This window comes from Hyaena hyaena, unplaced genomic scaffold (assembly GCF_003009895.1).
Source record: "Hyaena hyaena isolate Hyena2069 unplaced genomic scaffold, ASM300989v1 scaffold_133, whole genome shotgun sequence".
NCBI lineage: Eukaryota > Metazoa > Chordata > Mammalia > Carnivora > Hyaenidae > Hyaena > Hyaena hyaena.
The window spans coordinates 2,817,957-2,842,243 of NW_024080765.1; the positions used below are offsets into that span (position 1 = coordinate 2,817,957).

General features: G+C 39.7%; 1 protein-coding gene across 1 annotated transcript in view; it reads right to left on the reverse strand.

Annotated features, from left to right (window-relative positions):
* Window positions 1-24,287, reverse strand: part of SUGCT (succinyl-CoA:glutarate-CoA transferase) — a 737,889-nt gene that overhangs the window by 559,810 nt on the left and 153,792 nt on the right. The window contains exon 9 of the mRNA XM_039237988.1: window positions 6,741-6,836. Within this exon, the coding sequence (XP_039093919.1) occupies window positions 6,741-6,836 (96 nt within the window). The remainder of the gene's footprint in view (window positions 1-6,740; window positions 6,837-24,287) is intronic.

The following is a 24,287-nucleotide window of genomic DNA, read 5'->3' on the forward strand; positions in this document are numbered from 1 at the left end:
GACAGGCATCCATGATGTATCAAGCACCAAAACAACTACTAGTTTAAATACAGACGGAAAGGAAGCAAGTTTTGGAAATATTAAAACCATGGTTCTGATCCAGGGTCTCTAACTTTCTACCAAAGGCCACAGCAAAGTTGCTTTCTCTCTCTTGGTCTTCCTTTCATCAACATATTTACATATATATAATTTTTATACATGTGAGTATATATATATAATTTATATAAAGTATATATATTATATAAATACATCTATAATTTATATTTATATAATATATATACTATAGTTACATTGTATGTTTCAATGGAAGACAGCATGATTATTGTTACTGTTATTACCAAAACATCAATTAAATTAAATATGCAATATAAACATATGCCTGTTTAAAGTATACTTTCAAACACCAGTGAATGCTTTAGCATGACTATGGTGAGAAGAAAAGTCACACAAGAGACAGATGTATATCATTTATATTTTCACTTTTTAAAAAATCCTTAACATGGGTTAAAAATAAAGGATTCCCAAGGTTACCTAATCTGTTATGATTTAACAGCATTTTAATGTTTTCTAAGGACTGATAGCAAAGTACTGCATCTCTTCAAACTTGGAATTTACTGCCTGTCTGAGTCTCTGCTTGTGCCAAATTAAATATACAGTATAATGTCCATACCAGAAATAACAGAGCACAGCTTCCTGCTCCATTGCTTGGTTGTATGAGCCCAAACTGAAGAAAGGGAGACATGATTTTATTTATTCATCTAAATAATTGTTTTCTCTTCAATTTCTTGGTTTAGAAGGTACTCCAGAAAAAGAAGTTCCCATGTGAATTCTCAAGCCATTTAAAGGAAAAATTTCTTTTGAAAGCCTCAAGACAAAGCATAAAAAGAATAATATTAATGAACTGCTCAGAAAGCCAATTTCCCTGAGCTATTCCACAGCACCCAGACTGCTGAGGACTGAGGACTGTAAAATCTTTTTGCCTCTGAGGTACAAACGACATTGCAAACTAGATGATATAGTGCTTCTTCCCAGCAGATACCGCCTAAAACTCTTCTGAGGAATTTTGTAAAACAAGAGCACAGAGAAATGCGTGGCAAGTGTAAGATGCCCTGGGGGGGTCTAAGGTTGATGGGGTTTCTAAAGTGAGGGACATGATCATATGATTATCCACAGATACATAATGCAGGTGAAAGAGGAGATAAAGTGCAGGGGCAGTGCCTTTAAATAAGCAAAATGTGGAAAGGGACAATTCATCCATTGTGACAGGAGGGAATGAAGTGACCCATAGCTGGGTACACATGGAGGAGCTGCGGAGGCATGGCAGAGAAAAGATGAAAATCGTGCTCTTCTGACTGCACCAATTTTCAGTGAAATAAGAACCATCTTTGGCTAAGGATGAAGAGAGAGGGGGAAGGTCTGAAGAGAGAGAATACTTGAAACGGTCATCTCAGAAAGAGAAAATAAATATGTAGGAAGTATGCCGGGACCGTGGGTAAGGCTGAAGGACCACTTGAGAAAGATGGCCGTCAACTGAGAGCGAGCTTGTCAGCATGGTAGCTGTGCTTTCCTTGAGCTGTATTCACTACTTGAGTGTGGGCAGGGACTAAAAGGAGCCGTAGGATTTGGTCAACTGAATACAAAGGAGATGGTATAGTCACCAATAATGCAGTCACTATTATTCACAGTGCAGAATCAATATCAGCAAGAATCAGACAATGCTTCTTAAGAATCTCTATGTAGAGAGTCATATGCATGTTAAAGTCTCAGAAACACCTGAGTGGTAGCCAAGTGCGAACAAGAAATCATCATTCAGGGCCATGGAAAGCTAAAGAAATGAGATGCCAGGATGTTGCTTCAGTCATCCAAGTGAACTGTAAAGCCACCAAGATGGCTGACAGAAAAAATGACTGGGTCAAAGGAGGAGATGCACAGAGCCATGTGGGAATAACTGTGCAGGTGATAAAAGGGAGTCTGGAAGGCTTGGAGTCCTGGTGGTGACTGGGAAAAACATGTAAAGGATGAGGGGACTGGTGTTCTAAGAGGGGAGGTAATTGTGGCTGTCTCGTCCCCCGGATTGGTCTCTGCAACAGTACATACTGATCATGAGGGCAGTGCTGTAGCTGAAGAGATTGTGTTTTCCACGAAGCACATAGAACTCTGTGAGCTTCCCCAAGTCCTGCTGGTAGTATGGACTGGGAGAGAGAAGGTCTTGTCAGGAACCCAAAGGGAATTAGTGGGCTTTTATTAGATCCGTATACGAGCATGCCCCTTAGGGCACAGAAGCAGCACATTGTTAAGCATTTAATAAGAGATGGCCACCCAAAGATCTGTGCTTGAACCAGAGAGCACAATAATTCTGTATAAGAGTAGAGACGTCCGTTGCTCTCAAAAACAAGCAGAAAAGAAGGGGGGAGAGAAAGAGGAACAGAAAAGATGGGAGATTCTTATCCTATTCAAGATAGTGAAACTCCCCAGTAGCAGCCAAAGGATGTGGTTAAGACAGGTGAGGCCTCCTATCAAAGACTGTATAAGTTTCGTCTATAAAAATCTCCCCCATTCTCCTTGAAAATATTTAGTATAGTCTCCTACCTTCATGGCTATATTTATGAATGGGTCTTCTGGAGAGAGGGAGAGGGGTCAGTAAGTATCATGAGTCCAGAAAGCAGAGGAAAATATATAAATACAGGCTCCTAGCACATTGAAGAAATTTGGGAGAGAGTTTTGGATATACATGGACTATGAAATTAGGGGGATTACGATGTTCAACATTTAAGTGAAGTGCAATGGCCCCACTGATAACCAGGTTACACAATAAAACATATTCTTTTTGAAGACCAGCCAATTGCTTTCTCTGCACTCTCCTCTCCCATTCCCCCAAGCCCTCCTGTCTTTATAACCAATGCATTAAAAATATTCACATCAACATTATGTAATTATAAACCCCTTGGGCTCGGTGTTTCTCAGAGGCAAATGGTGATGGTAACAAAAGAAACACTGAAATCCACTTGTTAAAAATCTGAATTCCCAGAAAAGCAGCCACCAATCTATTCAACAAGTAGCAGAATGCCTATCTCAATTCTGTCTACTTTTGTTTAGTTTACTCATTTTCAGAAAGTTGGCAGTCGAAGACTAGGGAGGAAAAAACACAAGTAGATAATCAACCCGAGACGTTAAGACTTGCATGTGTATAAAATAACACACAAATCAAGGATCTCTACTTTTCAGAAATTTACATTCCATGCATCCAAGATCTGTGATCTTTCAGATAGGGTTCGACAAGAATTAAGCAGAGTGAGCGGGGTGCCTAACTAATTCCTAAGACCATCAGGGTCTTCCATTACAGACTTTCAACTCCAAACTCAGACAACTCAAATTAGATGCAAAGCTATAATTATTCTAGAAAACTGAATTATAATTATCCTGGCACTCACCCATAAAAATATTTCCCAAATCTATTTTAAAAATTAAAAACAGACCAAGGTCTAGAAACATACCTAGGATCCATTTTAATATGCTAGTTTCATTCAAGCTGAATTTGCATTTGCTCCTTAATCACATGCTGAACTGGTCCTCCACCAAGAGGAAACGAATTCTGAGTTCCTGAGGAAAGATCCTAGTAGATCTTCTCTTATTTCTTACAGATGATAAAGCTGCAATCAACTCGATCAAATAAGCACAGTACCCACTTTATGTGACTGGGACGATTCCAGTGGGAAAAGTACATTTCTGTCTTCAAAAAATACACACACACACACACACACACACACACACACACACACACACATACTCAGAGAGAGAGAGAGAGCCTCCCATATCCTTTACCTACCACAATAATTTCTTTTTACCTCAGGGTAAAATAATTGAGAGCATACCCAAGACTCCTGAGCTCAGGAGGAACAGCCAAGGTCTATACGAAATTTTTTTAAAAAGACATTCTATTTTTTCTGGGGCACCTGGGCGGTTCAGTTGGTTTAGCGTCTGACTTCAGCTCAGGTCACGGTCTCATGGTTTGTGAGTTCGAGCCCCACACGGAGCTCACTGCTGTCAGCACAGAGTCTGCTTTGGATTCTCTGTCTTCTTCTCCCTCTGCCCTTCCCTCCTCTCTCTCTCAAAAATAAATAAATAAAACATTAAAAATGTATATATTTAAAAGACATTCTATTTTTTTAAAAATAAGCATAGGGGCACATGTACCTCAATGTTTATAGCAGCACTCTCAACAATAGCCAAAACATGGAAAGAGCCTAAGTGTCCATCAAAAGACGAATGGATCAAGAAAATGTGGTTTATCTATACGATGGAATACTACATGGCAAAGAGAAAGAATGAAATCTGGCCATGTGTAGCAACACGGATGGACCTTGAGGGTGTTATGCTGGGCGAAATAAGTCAGGCAGAGAAGGACATATGTTTGCATATATAGGTGGGTTAGGAGGAACTTAACGGAGGACCATGGGGGAGGAGAAGGGGAAATACAGTTGGGGAGAGGGAGAGAGGCAAACCATGAGAGACTCTTGAGTGCTGAGAACAAACTGAGGACTGATGGGGTGGGGGAGAGGGGGGAGATGGGCATGGAGGAGGGCACTTGTGGGGATGAGCATTGTGTGTTGTATGGAAACCAACTTGAGAATAAACTATTTAATATAAATAAATTTAAAAAAGCAAAAAAAAAAAAAAACTATAAACATTACACTAGAACACAGTGAACACCTCCCTATGTGATGTGATTTGAATTATATTATAAAGCATTCTGAGTCAAAATGCTTTGTCCACACACCAAAAACTGAAAATAGGATTTCCATTATTAGGGATGAACGCCGGTGGGTTCCAACATTTCCCTCTGCTAAAATGCCTTTGAGAGGGATCTCCACTGGCAGTGATGAATATCAGTTAGTTGATGGCAACCTTTCAGCCACGAGAAGAGAGTGTGGGTTGGAGGAGAAGAAGCAGTTGAAACCACAGCACTCATCTGCCAAAGGTACAAGCACCTGAAAGACTAGTCAACAGGGAGGCATATCAGAGTTGGGATCCATCTATTCTATACAGGTTTCAAATTTCCTTTTTTTAAAATTTTTTCAATGTTTACTTATTTTTGAAAGAGAGAGAGAGACAGAGCGTGAGCAGGGGAGGATCAGAGAGAGGGAGACACAGAATTGAAAGCAGGCCCCAGGCTCTGAAATGTCAGCACAGAGCCTGATGTGGGGCCTGAACTCATGAGCGGTGAGATCATGACCTGAGCTAAAGTCGGATGCTTAACCCACTGAGCCACCCAGGCGACCCAGGTACCAAGTTTCTTATCTGAGAAGTGAGAAGGCTGAATTTGATGATCTCTAAAAAGTTCAAAACTGCAACTTTTGGTAGGTCTGGCTAGAAGGTTAGCCACAGAGGGCTAAGAAGTAGGGAACCCAAATGTCACTAACGATGGTCATAAAAGCACTGCTGAAGAAAAAAGGGGAGGCACTCAAGAAAATGTCTTCGAGGCACCTGGGTGGCTCAGTTGGTTAAGTATCATGCTCTTATTTTCTGCACAGGTCATGATCTCATGGTTCATGAGTTCAAGACCCATGTTGATTCTTTCTCTCCCTCTCTCTCTGCCCTTCTTCAGCTCACACTGTCTCTGTCTCTCTCAAAATAAATAAAAACTTAAAAAAAAAAAAAAGAAAGAAAATGTCTCCACTACTATAGTTACGACAAAAGGCACTTCTACAGGGAAAACATAGTAACGTCTCAGGTGTAAAGAGACCATACACAGAAATAGCGAAAAATTCTAGATCCACATTGGGCCACTGAATTGCTCAAATCGATATTAAAAGAAATGGAAAAGAAGCTAGTTTTGCTGAAGGAAATAACGTTCTTAAAACTAAAAGGATGTGTAGCGGTTGTTGATGGATTGATTTCATGGGAAATGGAAACTGCTGACTTCTATGTGGTCTGTCAAGACCACTAGCACTGAAATGGTTACAATAAAATTCACTCCTTCATACAACAGATATTCATATGGAGCCTAGTCCATACTTCTGCTGGATGTGAGAAAGGATACAGTAATGAAAAAGACACCTCTAACTCTTAAATGTCCAACATATTAGAGAAGATATAACAAATATAGTAAATATGATGAGAAATGATACTACTAAGATAAGCAAAGGTTAGGGGTTTGGAAGAAGAGTTAGTTTCTGTTCTTAGTTTTATTTGTAAAAGATCACAATCCCTTCACATATTCATTCACACTAGCCAACATCAAGAATTTCTAAGGACAAGTTTAGGCACTTAATAAAGAACAGCAGTTCCTGAACCATCTGCTTTGCTCTGAAAATAAAGATCCATCACACGCGAATTTTCATTTTACTCCAAACCTGTGAGAATATAATTGTCAGCTGGGGTAGGTAACATTTGGTTTATAATTGACATAGTGAACAAACCATGCTTTATAAAATGGCTACAATCAGTGTTTCTTTGGGGTAAAAAAACCACAAACCATCATGTGTGGCCAAAAGTCACTCACTTTCAGCAAGTTCCTTTGATCCATTTAAGTGTCCTGTTACTAATCTTCTGATGAAGAAATGTGCAAAACACAGAATTTAAAGTGAACAACAGAACCTTGTTTAGTCAGACAAAGACACATAACAGAGTATCCTGAAGGCGTTTTTTTCCCTTAACAAGGGAAATAATTGCCCAAATTCATATCATACAAAACTGCAGATTACAGTAGCCCAACTCGATGTTGTATGTATTATTCTTACCTGGTAAGGAACAATACTGCCATGAGCTGTGCCCCAACGTTTTGCTTCCTTTTGGCCAATCAGATAATTAGCAGCTACCTGGGTCAAACACGCCACCTACCAGGATGAGGAAAAAAAAAAAGGTTGTTTTCCCACAAAAGTTGTTCTCATTTGAGTTCATGTCACTGCAGAAGAAAATAAAAGAGAGACACAAACTCAAATAGGTTAGAAAATACACAAGAGGGGCGCCTGCGTGGCTCAGTCGGTTAAGCGTCCGACTTCGGCTCAGGTCATGATCTCACGGTTCGTGGGTTCGAGCCCTGCGTTGGGCTCTGTGCTGACAGCTCAGAGCCTGAAGCCTGTTTCAGATTCTGTGTCCCTCTCTCGCTCTGCTCCTTCCCTGCTCATTCTCTGTCTCACTCTCTCAAGGATAAATAAACATTAAAAAATAAATAAATAAATAAATAAATAAATAAATAAATAAATAAAACTTTTAAAAATTAAAAAAAAATAAAGAAAATACAGAGGCCTCCATGCCTTCATCATACAAAGAAAGGCAGAACGGCATTACATTATTGCCTGAGACTAAATACGGATAACATTTGGCTCCCAGAATGATCACCTGATGACAGGGGTGCCTGGGTGGCCCAGTCGGTTTATGCATTCGACTCTTGGTTTCACCTCACCACAGTTTCGTGTGTTCGAGCCCCACATCGGACTCTGCACTGACAACACAAAGCCTGCTTGGGATTCTCTCTCTCTCTGCCCCTCCCCTACTCATGCTGTCTCTATCTCTCTCAAAATAAATAAATAAACTTAAAAAATAAAATTTAAAGATCAACTGAGGACAGGGGTTGAAGCAGGAAATGAGGCCCTGGTCCAGCCTTTAGCATCAAAACCACGTCAAAATACATCAGCATCTAGTACATTCCTTTCTCCTCTTCACCCGTGTCCTTTTCCTTTCTGTCAAGACGACAAAAAGAAGGCTTGTGTCATCCCTGAGCAGCTGATGAGCCAGCCATGAGCCATGTTCCTCTAAAGTTCTCATTTCATGAAAAAAATAACAATAATAAACTTCTACTTTGTTTCAATCAGTTCAGCTGCCCAAAGCATTCTTACTGACACAGAGGATCAAAATTACTTGACTTTTTAAAATTTTCCAGTGAATCGTCCTCATTTAAACAAAACCTGCTGCACCTCTCTGAAATTAGTCCTAAACCCATGCCCTCATCATTATACCTATTTCAGATTTCAGAAGCCTTAGATCTCCTAAAGGGATCATCTAAAACCTTAGGGTCAGCTTCTGACTCTTGCGATATTTCATACACATATTTTGAAAACCTACAAAAATTCGGTTGCATACGAGCATAACATGAGGATAATGACTTGATTCCCGGTAACTGCCACAAGGAGCCTATGTGCCCATGAATATGCATGCCCCCACCGTGAACTATGGGAAGGCAACCTAATAAAAATTTTCTGACGTTTCCAGGAAAACAAAGCTTCTATCCTCATAATAGATTCAGGATATACCATATAAGCCATGGGTTGATCTTCCCTATTCTAGATCATCAAGTGCGGCTGGGAATCTCCCAAGCCAGTAAGTCGAACATATCCCAAACTAAGTCTGGCTCCCGGAACAAGTGAGGGGTGGTTTTTCAGGCTTTATGTCACGACCTGTTATTGCCCTCTGCCTGGCATGGTGGCTTGCCTCCCACAAGGCCTATCGACAGGGCTCAGCCTGGATGAATCTCCTTACAGCAGCAGACATTCTCCTTTACTTTATTCTTGGGATTTACACTCACTTTTATGTTCATTTACTGCTCTGTTGAAATTGGAACTGCCTTATGGCAGCTGGTGCGGCTGTACTGCCCAGGTGGCAAAACTAATAAACTTGGAGTCATCCACTTCTGGACCTCCATCTGGTCTCGGGCATTTGAACCACGGAGCATTCCAGGGCTGCCTGGGGCTGCCTCGTGCTAATCACAATTTCACAGATCACTTCTGTGTCTTTCAAAATGGAAAATCAAATCAACATTTTGTAGTCAAAAAATGCACAGGATGGGAAGTCAAGTTTCATGGTTTTGCATCTTTGTCAACTCTAAGAGGTTGTACGACTGTGGGTAATTTAACTACTTTGACCTTCAGACACATTCTCAATAAAATCTTGGGCATTTGGCCAAAATGGGTGGCTTTTGATCTTTTAAAAAAAAAAAAAAAAAAAAAGGAGAACTCCTGTACCAAACCAAATAATGGACAAAATCCTAATATGCAAGGAAGTAATACCCCCAAGAGTTCTGGCTGAAGCGGAAGCAGGTCTGTAATGTCACCCTGGGCACATAACACAGAATCCAATTTGCAAAATAGTAAATGGTTTTAAATTTGCTTCCTAGGTCAATAATTCTGACTTTTATTCTTCTTAACAGTCTGGCAAATAAAAATGATACCAGGGATGCAATTGTAATTACTTTCCCATTAAAGCTTTTCCTGAAATTGGGAGAATTCTCTCAAGTTTGAGGTTTTTCTGTAAGAAAGGTTTTACTTTGGTCTAACTATATATGAGAGATGGGGGGAGGAGGTTGCTCCTCTCAAATAAACTCTGGTAACAGTCACTCCCCAAGTTGCTCTGGTGTTACTGGAGGCAAGGAGTCACATTATAAAGGTAATTCTTTGCAAGCAAAGAATCATAAGAGGCTTGGTATTTCCACTCTTTTAATTTCAAAGTCAACTGAGAGTCAGTAGACCAACATCAGCAATAGCTACAAGAGGCAGTGAACTGACTGGATGATCACAAGTAAACCTGCAAATTCTAGATTGATCTGAGACAGTTGCCAAAAGGATGGATGGGATGGATTCTAGGCTGGAGATCACCCCCAACTACCTCATTTCTTGCCCACCACCTCTTTCTTTCATCTCAATTTTGACTTCCGTGTTTCTGACCCTACCTTGCTAAGCTATATGTTTGATAACTATTTAATAAAAGTAGCCTTATTTAAAATAAGTTTGAATGAAGAGTCAAAACTCCTCTCACCAACTGTTTCTAAATGGGATGCCTTATCAATTTCCTCCACACATGGTAACTCATGAAAACAAAAGAGCATTTGAGGACTAGCAGCTTCCTACTGGACAGAAAGTTTAGATAAGATTTTAAGCCATTGCTACCCAAAAACAAAGTGTGATTTGTCAGTAACTATTCAGAGGCTAATTTGGGGGGGAAAAGAATTCTATTAAAGAGAGAGAGAGAGAGAGAGAGCAACAGGGCTAAACTTAGCAACCCAATGTTTAAAAGGGGCATTGCAAAGCTAAGAGTAATCTATTTACAATGAAGTATTTTAAGGCAGGAGAAGGGGGAGAAAGTCAACAGCTATAACGTGATTATGTATGAAAAATCAGAGGCTTCCTGGCAATTAATGACAAATTTTCCACAAATCAAAAGAATGCAGGATGTGACTTTTAGGTTAATAACTACATACTGTATATCCATTCTAAATATTGCATTAGATCATTACTTACATCCCCTAAACTTAGGCCCATTATTTCATCATGTGGACGCTATATAATTTACTCAGAATGTCGCCTTTATATGGTTTCATCTGAACAAAAAAGCCAACTTTGGTTTAATAATAATCATTCTGACAGCAAAACTATTATTTTAGATAACATAGTGGGTCCTGGTATTGTGTGTCTAACCAGAAAACCAATGGCATGGTCAGAGTGGCTCTCAAAGGGCACAGCCCCAAAAGACATAAGGAAGAATACACCCAATTATTTCCCAAAGCAGCCCCATAGGGTCTGTCACCACGTTTCACTTCTACCAAATGAGGATCAAGCTGCAATAATAGAATCTTTCATCTCCAAAAGGACAACCAAGTATGGCGGGAAAAGTGGGGAAAACAACACTAGAATTGGGCTCATTGCATCACAACCGGTCGATTCTTCCCTCCTGCTCCCTTGCACATATTCTGGTCTCCAACTAAGCGAGGCAAAACACCCATCGTGTTTCACTCCTCCACCCGCCCATCTCTCCATCCATTCTTCAAAGTCCCTTTCAACATTACCATTTCCACTAAGCCCCCCTCATAACCCAAGCAGACAAATATAGCCCCTGCCTCTGAACAAACACAACTCCTTAATCTGCCTAACACCAGCTGCACTTTCACAGTCCACCTTATACAACTACACTTATAAGATGGCAAAGCTAAGAAGACCTAGATCAGTGGTTCCTAAACCCACCTGTACATCAGAGTCACCTGCAGAATTCCTGGACCCCACCCCAGACCTACTGAATCAGACTCTTCCAGGGATGGAGCCTGGGAAAAACATAATTTAACCAATGTAACCAGATTTGAGAACCAAAACCTCAGGGAAATCTAGCCTAATCTCTTGATGTTAGAGATGGATAAATAAAGAAACAGAGAAGGAATTAACTTATCTGAAGTTACACAGCACTCTAATGACAGAACTTTAAACTAGTCTAACTACAGTGTCCTCCTCCATTCTACCATATTATTCATAGCTTATCCTATCCCTCCTTTTAAGTTGGGAACTATTTCACAGTAGTAACTGTGCTACAAACCCTTCATATGGTCTCACAGAACCAGAACCCAACATAGAGCTTCCACACTAATTTTTTTAATGTTTATTTTTGAGAGAGACAGAGAGGAAGTGTGAACAGGAGTGGCGCAAAGTGAGAGAGGGACAGAGGATCTGAAGTGGGCTCTGTGCTGACAGCATTGAGCCCGGTGTGGGGCTCTAACTCATAAAATCCCAAGATCCTGACCTGAGCTGAAGTTGGGTGCTTAACTGACGGAGCCACCCAGGCGCCCCCACACAGTAATTTTTTTAATGTGTGAATGCAAACAGTAATTATTAGTTTATTTACTCAACAAATACTGAGTGCTGCTTTGTGTAAGGTATTATGTCAGGTACTGGATATACAAAAGTAAATGGGAAGATATAGTCCTGCTCTCTTTGGTCTTAAGAATAGTGGAGAAGACAAATAAACAGTTATAGGAACTTCCATGGGAAAAACTTTAAAAACAAAGAGAATGCCATGTAGGAAAGCCCTAAGGCAAGAAAGAGAGTGGCATACAGGAGGAAAAAATATGAACGTAGACCAGTGTAACTGAAGCATGGCAAGAAAGAGACAGTAAATAAAATTGGAGAGGTTGACAAATCATGTCAGCCCCTGCTGGTCATGGGTCAGGAGTCATTCTCCACACATCTTTCAGAATGATCCTTTTATTTTTTCTTTTTAATTTTTAAGTAATCTCTACACCCAACGTGAGGTTCAAACTCACAACCCTGAGATCAAGAGTCTCATGCTCCACTGACTAAGCTAGCCAGGTGGCCCTCAGAATGATCGTTTTTAAATCAAGAATTATATCATATCGGAGGGCACTTTGGGGATGAGCACTGAGTGTTATGTAGAAACTAATTTGACAATAAACTATTTGTGTAAAAAAAAAAAAAAAAAAAAGAATTATATCATATCATCTTTCTACTTAAAACTCATAGAGCTTCTCACAGCATTCGGAACTAAACCCAAAGAATCGACTAAACAGAGACAAGAGAGTAAAGGGACCAGTTCTACTGTGAAGGTCCAGGCATAAGCCGATGATCACTCAGACTAAGTTGCTGGCAGTAGAAATGGAAAAATGAATGGATTTAAGATCTACGTTAGGGACAGAATGGACAGAACACGTAAAAGACTGTATGGCAAGGGGAAGGCAGATAAAATGGTGACAGAGAGGGAGGAGCTACACATAACTCCCAGGTTTCTGGCTGAATATCTGGGAAAGCTATGAAGGCACTAACAGAAATAAGGAAATCTGAGAGAGGAAGGTGAAGGGGAAAGAAAACAAGAATCCTCCTTTGCATATGTTGAATTGGAGACTCGTGCAAGACAATTATTGGGGCTGGAGTCATCAGCATATAGAAAGTATTTAAAGTCATTCCCTAAGGGAAAATATAGAGGGAGATAATTAGAGAAGAAATCAGGAATAACATAACAAAAGAAGATAAATCTCCATGTCAAAAACAGCCTCTAATCAGAGGTATGGCCAATGACATAAGTCAAACCACCAGCACCAATTTACTCCCAAAATAGGGAGTAGGTGAAATAAACCAAGATATCCAAACATAACAGGAGACAAAAGTAGACATTTAAACTGATGCAGCAGCAGAAGACAGTACCATGTGAGGAAATGTTACAATTTTTTTACCTTTTAATTTTAGAACATTTTTCGATTCATAGAAAACCTACCAAAATAGTAATGAGTTATATTACTCCACACCCAGTTCCCCTATTATTTTTATTTTTTTCTCTGCTGATTTTATTATTTATTTATTTTTTTAGCTGACACAATATTACATTGGTTTCAGGTGTACCACATAGAGATTCAACATCTCTAGATGTTATGCTGTGCTCGGTGCAAATGTAGCTCCCATCTGCCTTCATTCAACGCTATCCAAGAACCATTCACTCACTCTATTCCCTATGCTGTGCCTTTTATTCCCATGACTATTCATTCCAAGTCCCCTATTAGTTAACCTTTTACCCCAGTGTGATACATATTTTATAATGAAAGAGCCAATACTGATACATTGTTATTAAAGTCCATTTGTTCTGATTTCCTTCATTTTTAAAGAAGTTTTTTTAATGTTTGCTTACTTTTGAGGGAGAGAGAGAGACAGAGCTTATTCTGTCCTTCTGAAGTAGGCTCCGGGCTCTGAGCTGTCAGCACAGAGCCTTACACAGGGCTCAAATCCAAAGACTGCGAGATCCTGACCTAAGCCCAAGACAGACACTTAACCAACTAAGCCACCCAGGAGCCTCAGATTTCCGTCATTTTTAATGTTCTTTTCAGATCCAAGATCCCATTCAGGGCACCTATCACATTCTATTTCGTTGCTTCCTTAGGCTCCTCTTCATTGTAACAATTGATCATAAATTCCTTCTTTCTGAGGACTTGGACAGTTTTGAGTACAGATCAGGTATTTTGGAGAATGTTTCTCAATGGGGATTTTTTTAATGTTTTTCTCATAATTAGAAACTTATGGGTTGGTCTCCGGGGATTTGGATTTTGAAAGCTCACAAAAGTACAGTGCCATTTTCATCACATCTTACCAAAGGTACAAACTATCGATGTGACTTAACACTGTTGGTGTTGACCTCGATCACCTGCCTGAGGCAGTGGCCATCAAGTATCTCCACTGCAAAATCCTTCTTTTTTCTTCTCCCCCTTTTCACATTGAAATCTTTGGAGGTGGGGAGTTATGCTCCTCCTTCTTGAGGATGAACTGTCCACATAAATTATTTTGAATTCTGCACAGGAAATTTGTCCCTTTCTCTCCTATTCATTTATTCAGTCATTTATTTATATCAGCACAGAGTCAAGGGTATTTATTTTATACTTTGGGTTATAATCCAATACTACTTTATTTTGTTGCTCAAATCATTCCTTTTTGGCCCCTTGGAGCTCTTTCAGTTAGCTCCTTTGACACATACCCCATCATTGGGAGATTTTTGTTTTTAAGCACTTCCTTTTTTGTGGCACTACAAGATGCTCCAAGATAATCTCTACATGTCCTGTTCCAGTTGTATGGGAAAGCGTAAAAAGAAGGGGGATCAAAAGGTAAGTGAAGGGAATGTTTATTTTATATATTACATTAATATATTATACACAATATTTATTTAAGTGTCGACCAGCACCTCCTTCATTCACTTATTCAAAAATCTTAACATCACACCTACTATGTGCCAGGAGCTGTTCAAGGCCCAGGGCACCGAGCAGTGAACAAGACAGACACCGCTGCACTGTCATGATGCTTACATTCCAGGGTCAGGTACATTCAGGCATAACAAAGGAGGATATCAAGAAATGATAAGAAAGAGGGCTTTTCTAGACCAGCAGGTTAGAAAAGCCTCTTTGAAGATGTTAACACTTAACTGGAGACCTGTAGACACCCCGTGAAAATCTCGGGGACTCTTTCTAGGCAACCACATCAGCCAATTAAAATAATTTATTGCAGTAAAAATTTACCATATTTAAGAACAGAAAGAAGGTCACTGTAGCCGGAAGGTAAGAGAGGTAGTAGTAGAAGATGGGGTTAAGGACAAGGGTGCCTGGGTGGCTCAGTTGGTTAAGTGTTGAACTCTTGATTTCAGCTCAGGTCATGATCTCATGGTTTGTGAGTTCAAGCCCCATGTCAGGCTCTGTGCTGACAGTGTGGAGCCTGTTTGGGATTCTCTCTCTCTTTCTCTGCCCCTCCCCTGCTCATGCACTCTCTCTCTTCTGATCTCTCTCTCTCTCTCTCTCTCTCTCTCAAAATAAATAAACTTAAAAAAAAAAAAAAAGATGGGGTTAAAGAGGTAAGCAAGCACCAGATCATGTGGGCATTGAAGGCCTGCGTAAGGATCTAGAATATCATTCCAAATGTCATGGGAAGCCATTGATTTATAATAATTAGATATGCTGGCTGTTATATGGAGTATCAAGGAGAAATGAATGAAACCAAACTATCTTACATGAGGTTGGTATTACAACTTCTATTTTACAGATGGGAAAACTAAGCCTAGGGAGATTAAGTGTCTCGTTTGGATCACACAGTGAGTTGGATAATGGCAAATCTATGACTCACTCACAGCTCACTCTACTCTCCAATCCATAGGGCTAAGAAGGAAAATCATTCAGGACTGGAATGGCTATCCCATATTGAAAAAAGAATTGGAATTATACTTATTCATACTGCATTTATCATTTTAAGCTTCTAGTATTCACTAACTATAAAAGCTAATGTCTATTAAGCACTTCTTGTGTACTTTTCTAAGCACTTTATGTGAATTAATCTTATTTCATTCACATGACACCTGTGTGAGAGAGGCCCTATAAGGTACCCATTTTACAAATGAGAAAACTGAAGCACAAAGCAGTTTTGTAATCTGCCCACGGTTATATACCTAGTAAATGGACAAGCTAGGACCTGAACTCAGCTTGTCTGGATTCTGGCATTCTATACCAAAAATCCTACAGAATCGGACTCCTTGATATTTCTGAATGGCCACAATGCTGGAAAAGATTTATTGGACTGTCCTACTTGGTAAACAAAAGAGAGTCATTAAATATCATTTTCTACTAGGTAAACTTCTACAGGTAAATCTGACCTTAATTATTACATAATACTTAATATGTACTCACTCAAAGATTTCTGCTTTGCTGCAACTATGTCTTTACTTCTATTCCAATGTAATTAGAAATAAACTTCAACCTATAAACATTTTACCTGTAAACATTGAAAAAATCAGTAGAGCTGTTATGTAATTTTAAAATCTCTACCTTTATTTGTTTAGCAAAGGAAGAACATATTATCAAATCCTTCTCTTCATAGCAGTTTTTTAACTTAATGAAAGGAACACACACATCTCACATTCCTCTGAACTATCACTAATGGCAGTCAAATCATATTGATGTTTATTTTATATACTGAACTCAAAAGGAAAACATATTTGCATTGTACTCAGAATAATTTTGCCAATCCATCTGAATCAAAATCAGACATGAGGAAACTGGATATCAAATGCCAGAAGGTAAGACCAGACAACACAGAGAGACAGAATTTCAAAAGCATGTTTAGTATAATACATCAAACATATTTCTTACCATTAACCACTGACCCAGTCAATCATTTCACTGAAAAAGTGGTTATGAATAACTAAAAGAAAAAAATGTGATGAGTAAGTGGAAATATATAAAGGTAACATTTAGTGACATGATGTACTTATTTATTTCTGTGATGTCTTCAGTTTCAAATGTTTTCCTCAAATATAGTTTTACATTTTAAATAACTTCATTCTTTAAAATATTTGTTTTTTTAAAAACAAATGAATAAACAAACAAAAAGCAGAATCAGACTATAAATACAGAGAACAAACCAATGGTTGCCAGAGGGAATGGGGGTGAGAGAATGAAAAAAATGGATGAAGGGCAGTGGGAGATACAGGCTTCCACTTATGGAATGAATAAGTCTCAGCAACAGAACACATAACATAGAGAATATAGTCAGGGATATTTTAACAGCACTGTATAGTGACAGATGGTAGCTACACTTGTGTTGAGCAGGGAGAAGTACAGAGTTGTTGCATTCCTGGGCCTTGCACCTGAAACTAATGTAACATTGTGTGTCAACTATACTCAAATATATTTTTAAGTTCTGTTTTTAGAATACATACATTGTTCTGCAACCCTAGTTTTAAAAAGAAGTTATAAGAAATGAAAGTTACTTTTGTTTATTGCTTTCTTCATGCATTTAGTAGATATTTAATAAGCCCTTATTATATGCAGAGCACTCTGGCAGGTGCTGTCAGAGACCCGAAATCAATAAAAGAGAGTTTTACCTCTCAAGAGAGTTAAAATCTTTAATTCAAAATAGAAATAATCAGTCCCACAAGAGACTTTAAAAAAAAACTTTCAAGTAGAAGGGGCACCTGGGTGGCTTAGTCGGTTGGGCATCCCACTTCAGTTCAGGTCATGATCTCACAGTTCATAGGTGTGAGACCCACATCAGGCTCCATGCTGACAGCTCAGAGCCTGGAACCTGCTTCAGATTCTGTGTCTACTTCTCTGTCTGCCCCTTCTACACTTGCACTCTGTCTCTGTCTCTCTCTCAAAAATAAATAAACATTTAAAAAAATTAATAAATAGGGGCGCCTGGGTAGCTCAGTCAGTTGAGCGTCCAACTTCAGCTCAGGTCATGATCTCACGGTCTGTGGGTTCGAGCCCTGGGTCAGGCTCTGCTGACGGCTCAGAGCCTGGAGCCTGCTTTTGATTCTGTGTCTCCCACTCTCTCTGCCCCTCCCCAACTCATGCTCTGTCTCTCTCACTCTCAATAATGAATAAATGGTAAAAAATAATAATAATAAATAAATTATAAAAATTTTAAAATTTGAGCTGACCCTTTGTTAAAAGGAATTTAGTCATGCAAAAACAAGGAAAAGGACTTGCACATAAAAGAAATACTGTAGGCAAAGTCAGGGCAGAGATGAAAAACTACTGGGTCTTCTTGAAGGAAGGAATGAATGAATGTTAAAAACTGACAAGGCATTAGATTTGATAAATAGAAGATCATAAGTGATCATTAAGATACAATATCAATAAAGCAGTAAGAACAAAAGCTAGATTAAAGGGGGACAAGGACAGAATGAAAAGAATAAAGGAGTCACAAGAGTACTTGTGTGGCTTATGTAAAGAAGAAGAGAGAGGGAGGAAAGAGTGGACAGTAGCTCAACTGAGTTGAGCAGGAAGACAAAGGTTTTATTTATTTATTTTTTGAAGATAAAGGAACACTTGAAGTGCATCTAATTATGCAAGCAAAACAGATACTTGAAGGTGTGGAGTCTTAAGCAACATGGACGAGAATAAAAGAGGAAGCAAAAGGTTGTGAGGGTGGCTCGGTCAGTTAAGCGTCCGACTAGGGCTCAGGTCCTGATCTCCGACTTCAGGAGTTCAAGCCCCACACAGGGCTCTCTGCTGACAGCTCAGAGCCTGGAGCCTGCTTCGGATTCTGTCTCCCTCTCTCTCTGCCCCTCTGCTTCTCATTCTCTGTCTCTATCTGTCTGTCTGTCTCTCTCTCTCTCAAAAATAAATAAAACATTAAAAAATTTTTAATAAAAAATAAAAGTGAAATGTCGTCTTTCAGCGAAGTCTTCCCTAAGTCTTGGGTCACTGGAGTCATTTCCTCTTCTGTCTCCCTGTCCCTTAGAACAAAAGCTTCAGGAGGGAAGGGACTTTTCTGATCACTGCTCTCCCCAGCAGCAGGGACACTACCAGAGAGCTTACTATAGGACTTCGGTAATTATTAAACTCGTGAAAATGAACAAATGACACAGTTTGCCTCTAATTTGGAAAGAGAATCTTAATGAAGAAAAACTGCTTGAACTGAAAAAGAGGAAATCTGGATGCAACACCTACAGGAAAGGAGAACACTAGAGTGTGTCTTCATGGCATACCAAGGACTGGCTGAGATTTGCCTCTTTCTCCCTCTAAACGCTGGCTCTGCTCACTGGAGTCGTATGGAACAAGTCTGTGCATTCTTTCACTGTTTGCTAAATGGGTAAACAGAGAGGCTGAGTTAGAGAGCAACGTCAGGGCCCCGGGCTTCACCTTTGGGGTAAGAAAAGCAACAAAGGTAGTTCAGGGAGCAAAAAGGAATCTTCGGGAGTCAAGACTTCATTGGGCTAAAGGTGACCATATGATGATGCTAACAACTTATGTATGAGTAGAGAGAGGAAAGAACAACTCTTCCCTTAAGTCAGAATTATTAACCCAGGAGTGAGGGTGGAGTGAGTCTTAACCAACAGGTCCCAGGAGGGAATTCAGAGAATAAGAACTTGAATAAAGGCTGACTCCCATGGACCCTTAGAGATCTCCTTCATTTTTCCATTAAGCCCAATGGAAACTCTGTTTCTTCCACAGAAAGCTGTGGTTTATTTTTCTTTTTATGTTTATGTATTTATTTTGAGAGAGAGAGAGAGAGCCAGCACAAGCGGGGAGTGGGGAGATTCCAAGAAGGCTCCACAGAGCTCGATGCGGGACTTAACCTGAGCTGAAACCTAGAGCTGGATGCTCAACTGACTAAGCCAACCAGGCCCTTCAGAAAGTTGTGGTTCATTTTAAGAAAACTTCAGGCACTTTGTGTAGTCATGCTAGTCCAGGGTAACTTCACCAATTCTCTCTTTGCCATGATTTTCCTCTAGTCCTGATTACCATTGCCTTTATATCCTGGTGACCCTGACAACAATTTTATCACTATTCAACGCTGTTTAATAATGTGTTCTTCATTTAAAAGAGGGAGGGGAAACACAAGTGTTTGCAGGTACAGAATACAGCACAGTAGGTTTTCTTCAGACCATTTACCCTCCTTGCAAGTAGACAGACGCTTGCATAGGTCTGAAGTGTGGATACTGTGACAAGAGAAGAAATGGCAAATCTGAGAGACATCTGAAGAAAGGAATTGTAAGATCTGGGAACAGACTACAGGGAACAGAAAAGAAGGTACAAAGAGGCTCCAATGTTCTTAGCCTGGACCCTAAAAGGAATATGAATTTACTTATAGAAATGGCTTTCATAGTTAGAAAGAGGCTGGGGTTTTTGTTAATTGGGAGGATTGGGGGTGGGGAATATGTTGATTTAAAAGTGTGGTTGGGGGGCGCCTGGGGGGCTCAGTCAGTTGAGCGTCCGACTTCGGCTCAGGTCATGATCTCGCAGTTCGTGGGTTCGAGCCCCGCGTCGGGCTCTGTGCTGACTGCCAGCTCAGAGCCTGGAGCCTGTTTTGGATTCTGTGTCTCCCTCTCTCTCAGACCCTCCCCTGCTCACGCTGTCTCTCTCTCAGAAATAAATAAAATATTTTTTAAAAATAATAAGTAAATAAAAGTGTAGTTGGGATATCCAAGGGGTGATACCCGTGGCTGGTTACATATCCAGCTGCTGGAGCATGGATGATGGTCAAAGAAGTCCATAGGTGTTTGGTGGCCATCCACAGAAAGGCCTATGATAGACCCCCATCTCCTGGCTGAGGCACTCCATATAGTCCCTCCCCCTTCTGATGGGATGTCACTTCCATGGTTACATTAATAATCAACTGACTAGGAGTTAATAAAGAAGAAAATTGTGTTGAGAGGCCTGGTGTAATCAGAGAAACCTTTAAACTACGGTGAAGCTCACCAAAAAAATTGCTAGAACTGATACATGAATTCAGTAATGTTGTAGGATACAAAACCAACATGCAGAAAGAAATCTGTTGTATTTCTACACACCAGTAATGAAGCAGCACAAAGAGATATTAAGGAATCAATCCCATTTACAACTGCAGCAAAAAAACAAACAACAACAACAACAAAAAAAAAACAATAAGATACCTAGGAATAAACCTAACCAAAGAGGCAAAAGATATGTACTTATCTTTTGTACAATAGCATTTGGGGCTCCTGATGGCTCAGTCAGTTGAGCATCCAACTCCGGCTCAGGTCATGATGTCACAGTTCATGTGTTCGAGTCCCGTGTCGGCCTCTGCACTGACAACTCAGAGCCTAGAGTTTGTGTCTCCCTCTTTCTCTACCCTGCTCATGCTCTGTCTCTCTGTCTCTCTCTCAAAAAATAAATAAACACTAAAAAAATTGTAAATACTAACAGCATTTTTCACAGAACTACAACAAATAATCCTAAAATTTGTAGGAAACTACAAAAGACCCCAAAGAGCCAAAACACCTTGAAAAAGAAAAGCAAACCTGGAGGCATCACAATACTGGACTTCAACTTAAATTACAAAGCTGTAGTGATTAAAAGAGTATACTACTGGCACCAAAATAGACACATACATATATCAATGAAATAGAATAGAAAACTCAGAAATGAACCCAAAACTATACAGTCAATAAATCTTTGACAATGCAGAAAAGAATACGCAATGGGGAAAAGACAGTCTCGTCAACAAACTGTGTTGGGGAAACTAGAATAATACGCAAAAGAATGAAACTGGACCATTTTCTTACACCATACACAAAAATAAATTCAAAATGGATTAAAAACCTAAATGTAAAACCTGAAACCATAAAAATCCTAGAAGAGAACACAGGCAGCAACCTCTGTGACATTGACCATAGCAACTTCTTTCTAGATAAGTCTCCTGAAGCAAGGGAAACAAAAGCAAAAATAAACCATTGGGACTTCATCAAAATAAAAAGTTTCTGCACAGTGAAGGAAACAATAAACAAAACTAAAAAGCAACATAGGGAATGGGAGAAGATATTTGCAAATGACATATCAGATAAAGGGTTAGTATCCAAAATATATAAAGAACTTATATAACTCAACGCTCAAAAATCAAAATATCCAATTAAAATGGGCAGAAGAGATGAATAGACATTTTTCCAAAGACAATATACAGATGGCCAACAAACACATGAAAAGATGCTCAACATCATCAGGAAAATGCAATCAAAACTACAGTGAGACATCACCTCACACCTGTCAGAATGTCAACGCAGGAAACAACAGATGTTGGTGAGGATGTGTAGAAAGGAGAGCCCTCTTGCACTGATGGTGGGAATGCAAACTGGTGCAGCTGCTCTGGAAAACCTATGGAGGTTTCCATCCAGCTACTGCACTACTTGGTATTTATTCAAAGAATATAAAGACACTAATTCAAAAAAGATACATGTACCCTGGCATTATCTATAATAGCTAAAATATGGAAACAGTCCAAGTGTCCATCCACTGATGAATGGATAAAGAAGATGTGATATATATATTTAATGGAATATTACTCAGCCATAAAAAAGAATGGAATCTTGCCATTTGCAATGATGTGGATGGAGTTAGAGAGTATTACGCTAGGCTAAATAAGTCAGTCAGAGAAAGACAAATACCATATGATTTCACTCATATGTGGAATTTTAGAAACAAAACAAATGATCAAAGGGAAAAAATAAAAGAGAGAGGGAGGTAATCCAAGATACAGACTCTTAACTATAGAGAACAAACTGACGATTACCAGAAGGGAAGTGGCAGGGGGGATGGGTTAAATAGGTAATGGGGATTAAGGACGGCACTCGTTGTGATGAGCACAGGGTGTTGTATGGAAGTGTTGAATCACTACACTGTATGCCTAAAACTAATACTGTACACCTGAAACTAACACTGTATGTCAGCTAACTGGAATTAAATAAAAACTTTAAAGAAAACAATAAAATAATAAATAAAATAAAATAAAATAAAAAAAAAAAAAAGTTAAGTTCAGAGAGACATGCTGCTGCCGGCCTTGACAACACAGCCTGCGTGAGCTCTTCAGCCACAAGGAACTGTATTCCACCAACAACCTGAACGGGTTTGGAGGACTCTGAGCCCCTAGCGAGAGAGAGCTGCAGTCCAGCAGACACCTTGATTGCAGCCTCTTCAGACCTGAGCAGATGATCCAGCTTTCCCTGGACTCTTCACCCACAGAAACTATGAGATAATAACCTTGTCTTAGTTCAAACTATGTGTGTGTTAATCTACTATGTGGCAATAGAAAATTAATACAAGTTTGAAGCCATCGAAGTGGATGAGTAGGCTGAATACTTACAAGGAAAGCAGAAGGCAAGGGCAGGGCTCTGGAGTCAACCAAGGAGGGGACAAAAGAAAAAAAGAAAAAAGAATATAACTGTAAAGGATGTAAAGGTGGAAGAAAAACAGAAAGGTGAGGTGCCTGGAAGCCAAAGGAGAAACGTGTTAGAAGGAATAGTGTTGACTGTGTGTCAAATAGCCACATGCGGCCAATGAGGATGACAATGAGAATAATTAGCCTTCACAGCAATGTCGAGAGAGGAATTGGAGTGTATATCCTAACGCCAAGGATTTAAAAAAGTAGATGGAAAGCAGAAAACTCAAAAACAAATACTACATTAAGTCTGGCAGTGAAGGGAGGAAAGAGACAGAACAATAGCTGGAATGCTTAGCCAAATTACCAAAAATGGTGTCAAGTGAAGATAGTTCATGATGTTACCTTTTCCAGGATATACAGATGTTAATAGAACACTAATGAACACAAAAGCCTTAGAACTAAAGGAATGAATCTCTCTGAGTGGAATTTCAGGCATTTCCCCCAAGTTCATGGGAGAAAGATTTTATAATTGAGTCATTTTCCTAAAACCTCGAAGTCACAGAGCTATATAAAACAACCCTGCATATATATCACAACAGCTTATAAGCCAAGCTCTGACATGAGAACAAAAATTCACTTACACTCTCTTCCTACATCTGATCGATCTGACTGACTAAAATCCGAGAATGTAAAGGTGATTCAGATGAGGGTTTGTGTCTGGCCATGTCACACTGCACTGCTCCCCTGAGCCTCTGTGGCACGGCTCCCAGAATAACAAGGGAGACTCACCAGCACGCAGGACATGACTCAGTTCTTCAGTGGGAACTCTTCTTAAAGTGTCCTCATGGGACTTCAAGGGAGAGGTGCAAAGCCAGGTGTGAATTAGGACAAGAAATCATGTCAGTGACAATGATGCAGCAGGTAAAATGTGTTATGTTATTATGCTTCAAGCAAAAATTCATGCACTAAACAAACACAGGTACACAGTGCCAAGGACTGCCATTCAATTAACAAAACCAACTCAGTGATAAAAATAGACGGACAGACAGACAGAAAACTCTAAGAATGCCAAGAGAGAAAAAAATACATTCTCTATTTTTATATGCTAATTCTGTTTTATTTGAAAGTGTTAATCTTGTACTTACATTTCATTTCTTCAGTCAACAAATATGTACTGGGTGACAACTTTGTTCCAGGCAATGCGCAAGGTGCTGGGAATACAGCAGTGAAAGAGATAGATCCTCTGCCCTGGAGGAACATGGGGCTAGCTAGAGAACGTACAGCTTATGGGGTGCTTGGGCGGCTCAGTCAGTTAAGCCTCTGACTTCGGCTCAGGTTGTGATCTCGGGGTTTGTGAGATCGAGCCCTGTGTCGGGCTCTGTACAGACAGCACAAAACGTGCTTGGGATTCTCTCTCTCCCTGTACTGCCC